Source organism: Aquarana catesbeiana, linkage group LG03, assembly GCF_042186555.1.
Source record: "Aquarana catesbeiana isolate 2022-GZ linkage group LG03, ASM4218655v1, whole genome shotgun sequence".
Taxonomy (NCBI): Eukaryota; Metazoa; Chordata; class Amphibia; order Anura; family Ranidae; genus Aquarana; species Aquarana catesbeiana.
In genome coordinates, this window is record NC_133326.1 from 297,835,596 (window position 1) to 297,848,136 (window position 12,541).

The 12,541-nt window shown below is 44.2% G+C and overlaps 1 protein-coding gene across 1 annotated transcript in view; it reads right to left on the minus strand.

Annotated features, from left to right (window-relative positions):
- Positions 1–12,541, minus strand: part of METTL25 (methyltransferase like 25) — a 395,084-nt gene that overhangs the window by 234,832 nt on the left and 147,711 nt on the right. The window contains exon 3 of the mRNA XM_073620219.1: positions 11,825–11,989. Coding sequence (XP_073476320.1) covers positions 11,825–11,989 — 165 coding nt within the window. The remainder of the gene's footprint in view (positions 1–11,824; positions 11,990–12,541) is intronic.

Here is a 12,541-nt window from a genome sequence, read left to right on the forward strand (position 1 = left end):
ACGTTTCTTTATGCCCGGGTATACCTTCCTAAAACCTGGACTCCCCTGGAACTCTAACCATTCTCTTTTCCCCCTCTTTCTTCACTTCTGCTGTCTGGGTCACTCTATCCCCACTCCTCTCTTTGCATGAGCAGGGGCTTAGGCCCCCCTTCATTGGTGAAGTGTAAAAGGTGTTTAGTGGGCTAGTAGGGCAAGACCAGACCAATTTTAGAATATCCAACTCAGCTCAGAGAACTGCCCCTATTAGGACAGGAAGCTGTGGTGGCTCAGCTAAGCAGCACAGCCTGTCTGCCGTAGCACTGGGGATGGGGGGGGGGGGGGTGGAACCTGGGGGGATTATGGCATTTCCACAATGAGTTCCCAAAGGGGTGGAGCGCCGGGCTGCTCCCCTCTCATGTCCCCAAGGCAATACTTCAGCCCAGGACTCTGACAACTGGAAACCATGGGCTGACCCCCCCCCCATTAATAAGGGCCTTACCCACACGGATCAATAGATACTACATGACAAGCCCTCAGCTCATCACTAACCCACTATAAATGTTAAGAGTTAATTATTAAACAATTGAAGCTTAGTAAATGTTACACTTCTGTACCTGACATATCTGTATTGTCCTGTTCTTCTTGGGCCTTGCAGGCCAACGTCAAAATTGATTTCTTATCTTATTGTTATCCTTGCAAAAACTCATAAAAAAAATATCCCAAAAACAATAATTGTACACAGAACAAGAGCCACCCAAATAACATTATTAACCCTTTCATGACTAAGCCTATTTTTGAAATGTGGTGTTTACAAGTTAAAATCCATATTTTTTGCTAGAAAATTACTTAGAACCCCCAAACATTATAGATATATTTTTAGCAGAGAATCTAGAGAATAAAATGGAGATTGTTGCAATATTTTATATCACACGGTATTTGTGCAGCGGTGTTTTAAACACAAATTTTTGGAAAAGGGACACTTCCACGAATTTTAAAAAATCCAAACAGTAAAGTTACCCCAATTTTTTTGTATAATGTGAAAGATGATGTTACGCCGAGTAAATAGATAGCAAACATGTCATGCTTTATAACTGCACGCACTCGTGGAATGGCGACAAACTATGGTAGCTATGAATTTCCATAGGCGACGCTTTAAATTTTTTTTATGGTTACCAGATTAGAGTTACAGGAGGAGGTCTAGAGCTAGAATTATTGCTCTCGCTCTGACGATCGCGGCGATACCTCACATGTGTGATTTGAACACCGTTTACATATGCGGGCGCGACTTCCGTATGCGTTTTCTTCGCTGCGCGAGCTCACGGGGACGGGGGCGCTTTAAAAGAATTTTTTTTTTTTATTTATTTTTATACTTATAAACTTATAAATTGTGTTTAAAAAAAAAATGTTTTTTTTTTTACTTTTATTGCTGTCACAAGGAATGTAAACATCCCTTGCGACAGTAATACGTGGTGACAGGTACTCCTCTGCACTTCAAAGTATTCAGATCGCCGAAAACGGCGATTCTGAATATTGTGTATTTTTTTAAATTCGGCGCCATTGGCAGCCGAGTAAACGGGAAGTGACGTCATGACGTCGCTTCCGTGTTTACATTGAGAAGGCTGGAACGAAGCCACCCACAGCTTCGTTCCAGCCCGCCCACAGCCGCCGGAGGCAGCCGATTGGACACCGGGCCTCCCGATCGCACGGGAGGCCCGGTAAGAGCGGCGGGAGGCGGCGGGAGAGGGGGAGCGTCCCCTCCCGCTCCTCCGGTATAACAGCCGAGCGGCTTTTAGCCGCATCGGTTGTTATATACGGATAGCCGATCGCCCGCTTGAAACAACGGTACCGGGATGATGCCTGCAGCAGCGGGCATCATCCCGGTATAACCCCCGAAAGCCGAGTAAGCAGATGTGCATATGGTCGGCGAGAAGGGGTTAAATCAACTGTTACATAGTATGCACCTATCTGTTCATTACTGGCTATTTGTTTTCCAAAAGTCTGTCTTTTTTAGCTAAGTTTATGCGTTTTTTAAAAGCAAAAAATAGGATTTTCATAACAGCTTACCTGTAAAATCCTTTTCTTGGAGTACATCACGGGACACAGAGCCATAGTAGTTACTATGTGGGTTCCACCTTCAGGTGATGGCCACTGGCACACCCTAAGACAGGAAGTCCACTAACAATATAACCCCTGCCATTACTGGGAGTGCCTCAGTTTTTGTATCAAAGCAATATATGTGTATTAGAAGAGGGGAGGGACCTCAGTGTCCCATGATGTACCAAGAAAAGGATTTTACAGGTAAGCTTTAATAAAAATCCTATTTTCTTTATCGTACATCCCCAGACACAGAGCCATAGTAGTTACTATGTGGGATGTCCCAGAGCAATGCCAACTGAGGGGAGACACGACAGAATTAGAGCATCATGAGACTAGAGGATTTATGCTGCTGCCTGCAGCACACTACGCCCAAAGGTGATATCCTCATGCCTCTTTACATCTACCTGATAAAATCTGGTAAATGTATGGACTGAAGACCAAGTTGCGGCCTTGCAGATTTGAGCCATGGAAGCTTGGTGATGCACTGCCCACGAATCACTAACAGCCCTAGTGCAGTGCGCTTTGATTTGAGAGGGTGGAATCTTCCTCTTCAAGCCATAAGCTCGAACAATTACTTGCCGAATCAATTTAGAAATAGTAGATTTCGATGCTGCCTGTCCTTCTTTAGGACCTTCAGGCAACACAAACAAAACATCAGTTTTTCGAATCTGAGCAGTCGCCTTCAAGTAGGCTTTGACTGCTCTCACCACATCCAGAGAATGTAGTGACTTCTCTTCCGTAGAACAGAGTTCTGGAAAAAATGAAGGTAGAACAATATCCTGGTTTAGATGAAAACCTGACACTACCTTTGGTGGAAAGTTAGGATGAGGACGCAATACAACCTTATCCTTGTGAATAATTGAATATAGCTCTTTACAAGAAAGAGCAGCCAACCCTGATACCCTTCTTTCAGAAGATATGGCTACCAGAAAAATTAGTTTCCTTGTCAAAAGGACCAAGGGAATATGCTGTATCGGCTCAAAAGGCTGTTTTTGCAATGCCGATAGAACTAAATTCAAATCCCAAGGGTTCAGGGGTGACTTAACCAGAGGATTAAGCCATGTTACCCCCTAAATAAAACTATGCACCAAAGAATGCAAAGCAAGTGGTCATTGAAACAATACCGATGAGGCCGAGACCTGGCCTTTGATAGTATTCAAGGCCAGCTTCATCTCTAACCCCATCTGCAGAAAGTCAAGGATTCTAACTATGACACACTTCCTGGGGTGCCAACCCCTGGATTCACACCAGGAGACATATGTCTTCCAGACTCTATAATATATGATTCTGGAGGCCGGTTTTCTTGCATTAATCAAGGTAGATACCACAGAACCTGATAGCCCACGCTTCTTCAGAACATGGGTCTCAATAGCCAAACCGTTAAATTTAGCGCTTTTAAGGTAGGATGGAATACCGGACCTTGCAAGAGAAGGTCTGGACGTGGTGGTAGGGTCCACGGTTCCCCTACCGTCAATTCTTATGATCTCTGCATACCAGAATCTTCTGGGCCACGCTGGGGCCACAAGAATCACAGACTTCCCTTCCTGCTTGACCCTGCGAAGAAATCGCGGAAGCAGCAGTATAGGAGGGAATGCATAAATCAGTGAGAAATGATTCCACGGGAATACCAAGGCATCTGTTCCGCATGCTAGTGGATCCCTTGTGCTTGACACAAAGTTCTCGATCTTTTTGTTGAACCTGGACGCAAACAGATCTACGTCTGGGATCCCCCATCTCCGGCATATTGCCAGGAAGATATCGGGGTGAAGGGACCATTCTCCCGGGAACAACTGCTGGCGACTCAAGTAGTCCGCCTGCCAATTTTCTATTCCTGGAATTGTAGACTGCCGATAGGCAAGGTACATTGTTTTCTGCCCAAGTTAAGATAGGATTCACCTCTCTTTGGGCCGCACGACTTCTCGTGCCCCCTTGGTGACTGATATAAGGCCACTGCTGTGGCATTGTCAGATTGGATCCTGAAAGGACAATTCCATAACCTGAACATCCAGGCCCTCAGGGCCAAGCGTGCTGCCCGAATCTCTAGAATGTTGATGGGCAAGTTCATTTCTGATCTGGACCATTTCCCTTGGACAGTCGCCTCTTCCAGGACTGCTCCCCAACCTGAAAGGCTGGCATCTGTTGTTACCACCTTCCAGGTAACTGGTAGGAAGGCTTTTACCTTCTGCAGATTCTTGGTTATTAACTACCAACTGAGGCTCCGGCGCACCCTTGGAGGCAGACGCTTCGGGAAATCTAGCACTTGGACCTTCATGTTCCAAGCTGATAGGATACTGTTTTGCAGCAGACTCGAATGAAACTGAACATAAGGAACAGCCTCGAACGAAGCCACCATCTTTCCCAACAACCTCATGCAAAGTTGAATGGAGGAGTCTTCTTTGCCTTGACCACCTGAATCAGTTCCTTTATGGCACTGATCTTTGCCTGGGGCAAGAATACCCTTTTCTGGGTTGTATCTATAATCAGACCCAAGTAATCTAATCTCCTTGATGGTTTTAAGGAGGATTTCTCTAGGTTGAGAATCCAACCTAGGTATTCCAGGTAGTTGACAGTGGTGATCATACTTTGGTCTAAGCGGGCTACCGACTGGTCTAGCAAGAGTAGATTGTCTAGGTACGCTATAATTGCTATAACTTGGGCCCTTAATCTGGCTAGAGGAGGGGCCAGGACCTTTGTAACCACTCGAGGTGCAGTAGCTAGACCGAAAGGCAGAGCTACAAACTGAAAATGAAGATTTTCTACCTCGAAGTGTAGATATTTCTGGTGAGCGGGTAAAATCTGCACATGGAGATATGCATCCTTGATGTCTATTGATGCCAGAAGTTATCCTTGTAGGATGGAGACTACTGATCGGATTGACTGCATGCGGAAAGAGCGGATATTCAGGAACCGCTTTATATTTTTGAGATGCAGAATGGGACTGACATCTCCATTTGGTTTTGGCACCGTGAAAAGGTTTGAATAAAACCCCAATCCCTGCTCTTGCATGGGGACCACCGAGATCACTTCTTGAGACATGCTTGAAAGAGAGACTTCTTTTTCTCTGGATCCTTGGGAATGTTTCATCTGAGAAAACGAGGAGACGGGGACTCTCAGAACTCTAGCTTGTACCTTAGAGCTATTGAAGAAGTCACCCATTTGTCGCAACACTCTTCCTGCCAGACCCTTGAGAACTGCAGAAGTCTTCCCCCCATTCGAGCGAGCGGGGGCGCCCCTTCATAAGGAGGCTTTAGTATTTTGTTTTGTAGGTTTCCCCCCCAGGACTTATTTTGTCCCTGGGGTTGATCCTGAGGTGAAATACATTTACTCCTCTTCCTAACTGACAAAAGGGTACTTTTCCACTAGAAATTTTTTGGATGTATTTATCCAAATCATCCCCAGTCGTTCACCGTGAAAAAGAAACCAGCCAGGAGCTTTTTGCATGGCGCTTCGGCTGACCAATTTTTCAACCATAAGAATCGACGCATATGCACCAGACAAGCGTAAGGGGGCAAGGCCTGAGGTGTAGAATCTCTCATGGCGTCTATTGCAAAAAATAATGCCGCTGGTAGCTCGGCTAAATCCTGGGGCTGCTGATCAGGAATAAACTTGAGCACCTGTTTAAACTGGTCTCTCACTGATTGACATACATCAATTGCTGCCAGCGCAGTCACTGAACCTGCCAGAGAAAAAGTGTTTTTTTAACAAGAATTCCAACTTCTTGTCCGTTGGATCCCTAGGCATTTGAGCATTGTCTACCGGACAAGACAAACGTTATTCACAGAGGATATAGCAGTGACAATTGCTGGTATCTCCCACTTCTTAGTGAATTTTTCCTCTACAGGATAAAGTGTTGAAAACTTTTTAGGAGGAAAAAATGCTTATCTGGGTGATCCCACTCAAAATACATAGGCTTTTCCAATGAATGGATAGGAAAGGTATGCGCAGCTTGAGGAGGCTTTAGCAAACCCAAACAAAAAGTGGACTCAGTTAAGGGTAGCATAAATGTGGAGCGGACCAATTCAGTACAAATTGCACCATCAATCTTTCAGATTGTGAAGTTGATCCCTCCGCATTTGACCCCTCAAAAGAGGAGTCATAGTTACATAGTTACATAGTAGGTGAGGTTGAAAAAAGACACAAGTCCATCAAGTTCAACCTATGTGTGTGATTATATGTCAGTATTACATTGTATATCCCTGTATGTTGCGGTCGTTCAGGTTATCTAATAGTTTCTTGAAACTATCAATGCCCCCCCGCTGAGACCACCGCCTGTGGAAGGGGAATTCAACATCCTTGCCGCTCTTACAGTAAAGATCCCTCTACGTAGTTTAAGGTTAAACCTCTTTTCTTCTAATTTTAATGAGTGGCCACAAGTCTTGTTAAACTCCCTTCTGCGAAAAAGTTTTATCCCTATTGTGGGGTCACCAGTATGGTATTTGCGTATTGAAATCATATCCCCTCTCAAGCGTCTCTTCTCCAGAGAGAATAAGTTCAGTGCTCGCAACCTTTCCTCATAACTAATATCCTCCAGACCTTTTATTAGCTTTGTTGCCCTTCTTTGTACTCGCTCCATTTCCAGTACATCCTTCCTGAGGACTGGTACCCAGAACTGGACAGCATACTCTAGGTGCGGCCGGACCAGAGTCTTGTAGAGCGGGAGAATTATCATTTTATCTCTGGAGTTGATCCCCTTTTTAATGCATGCCAATATTCTGTTTGCTTTGTTAGCAGCAGCTTGGCATTGCATGCCATTGCTGAGCCTATCATCCACTAGGGTCCCCAGGTCCTTTTCCATCCTAAATTCCCCCAGAGGTTCTCCCCCCAGCGTATAGATTGCATTCATATTTTTGCCACCTAAATGCATTATTTTACATTTTTCTACATTGAACCTCATTTGCCATGTAGTTGCCCACCCCATTAATTTGTTCAGATCTTTATGCAAGGTTTCCACATCCTGCAGAGAAGTTATTGCCCTGCTTAGCTTAGTATCATCCGCAAATACAGTGATTGAACTGTTTACCCCATCCTCCAAGTCGTTTATGAACAAATTAAATAGGATTGATCCCAGCACAGAACCTTGGGGGACCCCACTACCCACCCCTGACCATTCCGAGTACTCCCCATTTATCACCACCCTTTGAACTCGCCCTTGTAGCCAGTTTTCAATCCATGTACTCACCCTATGGTCCATGTCAACGGACCTTATTTTGTACAATAAATGTTTATGGGGAACTGTGTCAAATGCTTTTGCAAAATCCAGATACACCAAGTCTAGGGGCCTTCCTTTATCTAGATGATAGATGATATCTTCCTTCATCAGCCTCTTCACGGTCCCTTGAGGGAAATTAATTTTCTCCCGCCCCCAGATCCTCAGTTTGAGGGTCCTGGGAAACGAAAGGGGACCTGTCATATTCTGTCCCATTCTGGGATGCGATTAAAGCCGCTAATCTTTCTCCAATTCTATCATGGCTGAGGGAAAAAAAAACCTTTTCAGTAAAAGAGACAGGGGCTGCAGTGTTGAAAACAGGTGCAACATTTTGACGGCCCCGATGGCTCACTCTGACCGGCCACCCCAGAACTCTCAGGGGAGGATGCCATTGTAGAGATGAGTTTAGGCTTTTTAGAGTTTGAAGGAGTCCCTTTTAAGCCCTTTTTGGGGGTTTTTCTACTTCCCCTTCTGACCATAGCCCAATGCACAAATGCAGAGGTACTACCAGAAGAAATTGCACCCACTGCTTGAGCAAATAGTCCAGCAACTGCCGCTGCTATTAATGCTCAGCCTGATGCTTTAGTAAATGTGCCAAGGGAATGCCTGTGTCACCACTTACATGCCCCTTTTTGCTCGTGTCCCTCCGACAGCTGCAGTCAGCAAAATGGAGCTTTTTTAAAAGTACTCCTGCACTGGACTTTGCCGCACGCCAGCGCCGCGCTAAGCCACGCCCCCTCCGTATTACCACCGCACCCCCTCCTCTTTTTTAAAAAAAAAGAGTGTTTTCCTGTGCAAGCGCAGGCCTCCGATCCGGCGGGATCGGCGTGTGTGTGGGGGGGGGGGTGGGGCGGCGAGGAGGAGAGCTGTGACACACCACCGTGCAGGCGGTGGAGAAATAGAACGGCATCCGCCGATCGTTTCTGGCTTCCCCCTCTATCCATAGAGAGGGGGATAGCTTCTATCCAGGTGGGGGGTGTTTTTAGAAAAAAATCCCCCCCAACATCTTACCTGAGGCTTGGGACTGCTAGCCGGAGGGAAGTCTGCAGCTTCTGCTGATTATAGATTGATCTGAGGAAAGCATGACAAGGTATGTGCTCTATACAGCCCCCAGTGGTGACTTTCAAGCATGACAACATTTACTTTTTAAAGGAGACATTTCATAAGAAAATTTAAAATTCCTTAGAAATCTCCACTTACTTTCCTGCCGCAGTAATTTTGTGGTAAAACCAGCAGACCTAATCTTCACCCCTAACGGTGGGCTCCGTTAAAAAACCTTCAGGAACCGGGGCCCCTTTTTATCAGGGGATCTACACTCCTGGACCCGTAAAGTACCCCGCCAGGAAACTTTATGGCTGAAAAAACCAAAGCACTGGATCCCTGGGTCCAGCTCTCTAAAAAGAGAAGTGTTACAGGTTAAACCTCGTTTCTTCCACACACGAGGCCTGGGTACCATTCAATTCGGCCTGAAAATACACTTTGAATGGATCCGGCTGCATAGCTAGCCCCAGCAAGGATTGCTCCAGCGGAGCGCAGCATAGCACATCTTCACTCGTGACCAACACCTTAGACACTGGCGAAAAAAATGAAGTACTCCCAGTAGTGGGAGGGGTTATATAGAGAGTGGACTTCCTGTGTTAGGGTGTGCCAGTGTCCATCACCTGAAGGTGGCCTATAACCCACATAGTAACTACTATGACTCTGCGTCCCGTGATGTACGATAAAGAAATAAATACATTTTCTTTTTTAGGCTTTTTCCTTTTTATTTTTACCTGGAAATCTGGCCAGTAACACACTTGCTGTCATAAGGTGTCTCCACTCTGGAAGGAGGAGCAATGGAGACAGGTTTGGACAGCAGTCCGGGCAGAGGGTATTTTTTAGATGCACTAGTAGATTTAGATGGACTTGACTAACAAATGAAAACCAAACAATTTATAGGCAATTACAGCAAAATATTTTCCCATTTTGGGATAAAGGTTTTACATAAATTAATACATTACGACTGTAGTAAGCACCCCCTGTCAGTGGTATAGGTTTGTTTTTATCCTTTAACATACACTCTTATGGATAGCTTGGTCTGTTAAAGAAAGTTGAAAAATCACAGACTTACTGCCCGGATCACCAGGTGAAACTCCACTTTTGTTGAGGAAAAACATTCCCCTCTAGGTGATCTATGTACATTAACAAACTTTGTTGCAGATTCCTACCTTTTGTTATTCTAAAGAAATCAATGTTTGTTTCTCTTTGTACACATGCCAGCTGCTGCACCTGCAGGGCTCTAATGAGGAAAATTGCAGGTACTGCATCCCTTTAGACATGATTTCCTATTGGGAGTATCTTACCAAAAATGCCACTTTTGTTGCTGGGAATGCCAAAAATCTGACTTGTGCAGACTTCTGAGAAAATCAGTGAGCCAATCACACAAGTAGAAAATGATAATTATGGAGGGCGTTCTGTAAACATTCTGTGCACTGAACACCTCCAGGTAGCCAAATTGCGCTGCATTTTACAGAAAATTTCAGAGCTGCAGATTGAAAAGGAAATGTCATTTTTATTATTTTATTTGCTATTTTTTCCCATGAAAGTGGAGTTACCCTTTATAAAAAAAAAAAAAAAAAAAACGAATGCAGTCACATCTAAGAACTGGTAAGCTGCAATTTAATATATTTTTGTGTTTGAGTTTAATACTACTTAAGCCACTTCAATACAGGGCACTTTCCCACCTTCCTGTCCAGGCCAATTTTCAGCTTTCAGCGCTGTCGCATTTTAAAAAGACAACACTGTACCCACAAATATAGCTTTCTTTTGGTGGTATTTGATCACGTCTGGGGTTTTTGCTAAACAAATAAAAAAAGACTGAAAATGTTGAAAAATAAAAGTTTCTTTGTTTCTGTTATATCATTTTGTAAATAAGTATGTTTTCTCATTCACTGATGGGCACTGATGAGACTGCACTGATGGGTACTGATAAGGCAGCACTAATATGCAGCCCTGATGGACTGATTGATAGCTCTGATAGGCAGCACTGATGAGACGGCACTGGTAGGCATTACTGACAGGCACTAATTGGCAACCCTAATGGGCACTGATTGGCAACACTGGTGGTCACGGGTGGGCATCCTCGGGAGGGCTGCTGATCGGCTCTCCTCTACTCGTGTCTGTCAGTGCAAGTGGAGGAAAATCTAATAAATGCCTTTTCTTGTTTACGCTGTGATCAGCTGTGATTGGACAGAGGCTCTACGTAGGCTCTACAGAGCTCTACAGGCTCTACAGGCTCTACAGATTGGATAGAGAGGAGGCTGATGTAGGCTCTGCAGAGCCTACATCAGAGGCTCTTTACCGAGATCGGTGAGGCGTTGTCAGACTGACACACCACACCAATGATCGCTGTGATGCGCACCCCTGCGGGTGCGCAATTGCGGCTTATCCTGCTGGACGTCATATGACGTCCAGTCAGGATAACTTAACCACATTCTGCTATATGGCGGGCGGGAAGTGATTAAGCAAGCTTGCTCTCTCCTGTGATGCTATTGTCTGTATCACCAACTACTCTTTTTTTTATCAACAACAGAATAACTGAAAGAACATGTTCTTGACTGTTATACTGAGTTTGAAAAAAATACTGCAATTTGCTCTAGTCATGAACAGCATGCTCTAAAAGCTAAACAGTTCTAAGACATGTCTTCCTTACTAGTAGAGTATTAAAGTGGTTACACCACTTTTACCTACAGGTAAGCCTATAACAAGGCTTACCTGTAGGTACCGTGAATATCTCCTAAACTTGTTTAGGAGATATTCAGTATATGTGCTGCTGTCGACATCATCGGCACATGCGCACTGAAGAAATGGCCCGCTGGTGCAGTTTCTTCAGGACTCGTGCCGTGACATCCTCGGAAGCAACTCTGGTGGATCTGCTGGATGTCGGCCATGTACTCGGAGTGCTGACGCCGATTCAGGGCATCATTCTGAGGTAAATATTTCATAATGAGCTAGTATGCAATGAGCTCATTATGCCTTTGTCTTGCAGGGATTTTTTTTTTTTTTTTTGGAAGGTTTACAACCTCTTTAAGGGTCATTGAATTCCAAAGACAAAGCAGTAAGACACAAGGGCATTATCCACCTATATAATCATCTGTCTGGTGAAAGATCTTTCCATAAATATACATAGCAGGACTTCACAGGGTTTTTTGCCTATTGCGCAAAGGAGGGGGAGAGCAGACAGACATTCAGTATCATCTTACTTCAGAAAAAAAAAAGTGTAGCAATCGGTCAAAAACAAAAAAATAATCCACATAGCAAAGTTATTTCCCAACTAGGGATATATGTTTATGTCCACTAGTGCATATATGCACGTGGATCATCACTCAACCTAGCTGACTGGCTAAACAGCATCACTATCATCTCACATCTAAGTGCATCTTGTTTAATTGTTAATGAAACATGCAACATTTTAATGTACTAATATCAATTTTGGGGGTTGCAACAACAGCAGTAGCAGTTATCCCTCCAGTGAATTGTCAGCAGCACTACACAAATACTTACCAGTTTGCTCTGGTTTTCGTGTAGCAAAGGCATCAATCAGTTCTTCAATGGGCGTGCATAATCCCATATTTATTAAAGAATAATGCCGAGCTGCCTCCACAAATGCTTCCAAATTCACCAGTTGCTTTGTTGCTTTAGAAAAGATTCTGGATACATCAGGGGCATCTAATTAGGATACAAAACAAATAGTTACAACACAGCAGTTTACGTTTTCAGTCACTGAATATATGCTTCTTAAGAGTAGACAGACATTAAAAAAGCAGAAAAGCCAAATAATTACAGGCTCCCTCTAACCAAAAATGAAATATACATTTCTTGCATAAATCCCCAATCAGCTTGTTTTGCCTTGAGTGTGTAATAGTGTAACTTAATAAATTATACTAAATCTTGTGCATATACAAAGTGCATAGTGCTTATCTAAACACTATAGCAATTGATTAATAGGTAAACTGGAGGCGCATCCCGGTCATGTCACCTCCAGCCACTTCCGGTTTCTGTCTCACCACGACAGTGGAGCGCACGCCGATCAACACAGCGCGAGTGGGATGGCCATACCTTCCATTTGCCTGGTGATACACCATTAAACCTTCAGTACCAAGGAAAGGCACCTACTAATGTAAGCAGCCATTTGGCACGTTTTTAAAATGATGTTTTAATTAAAATGTATTACGCTAGGGTCCTGTTTTTTTCATTTTTTTTCAACTGTTACTGCGGTGG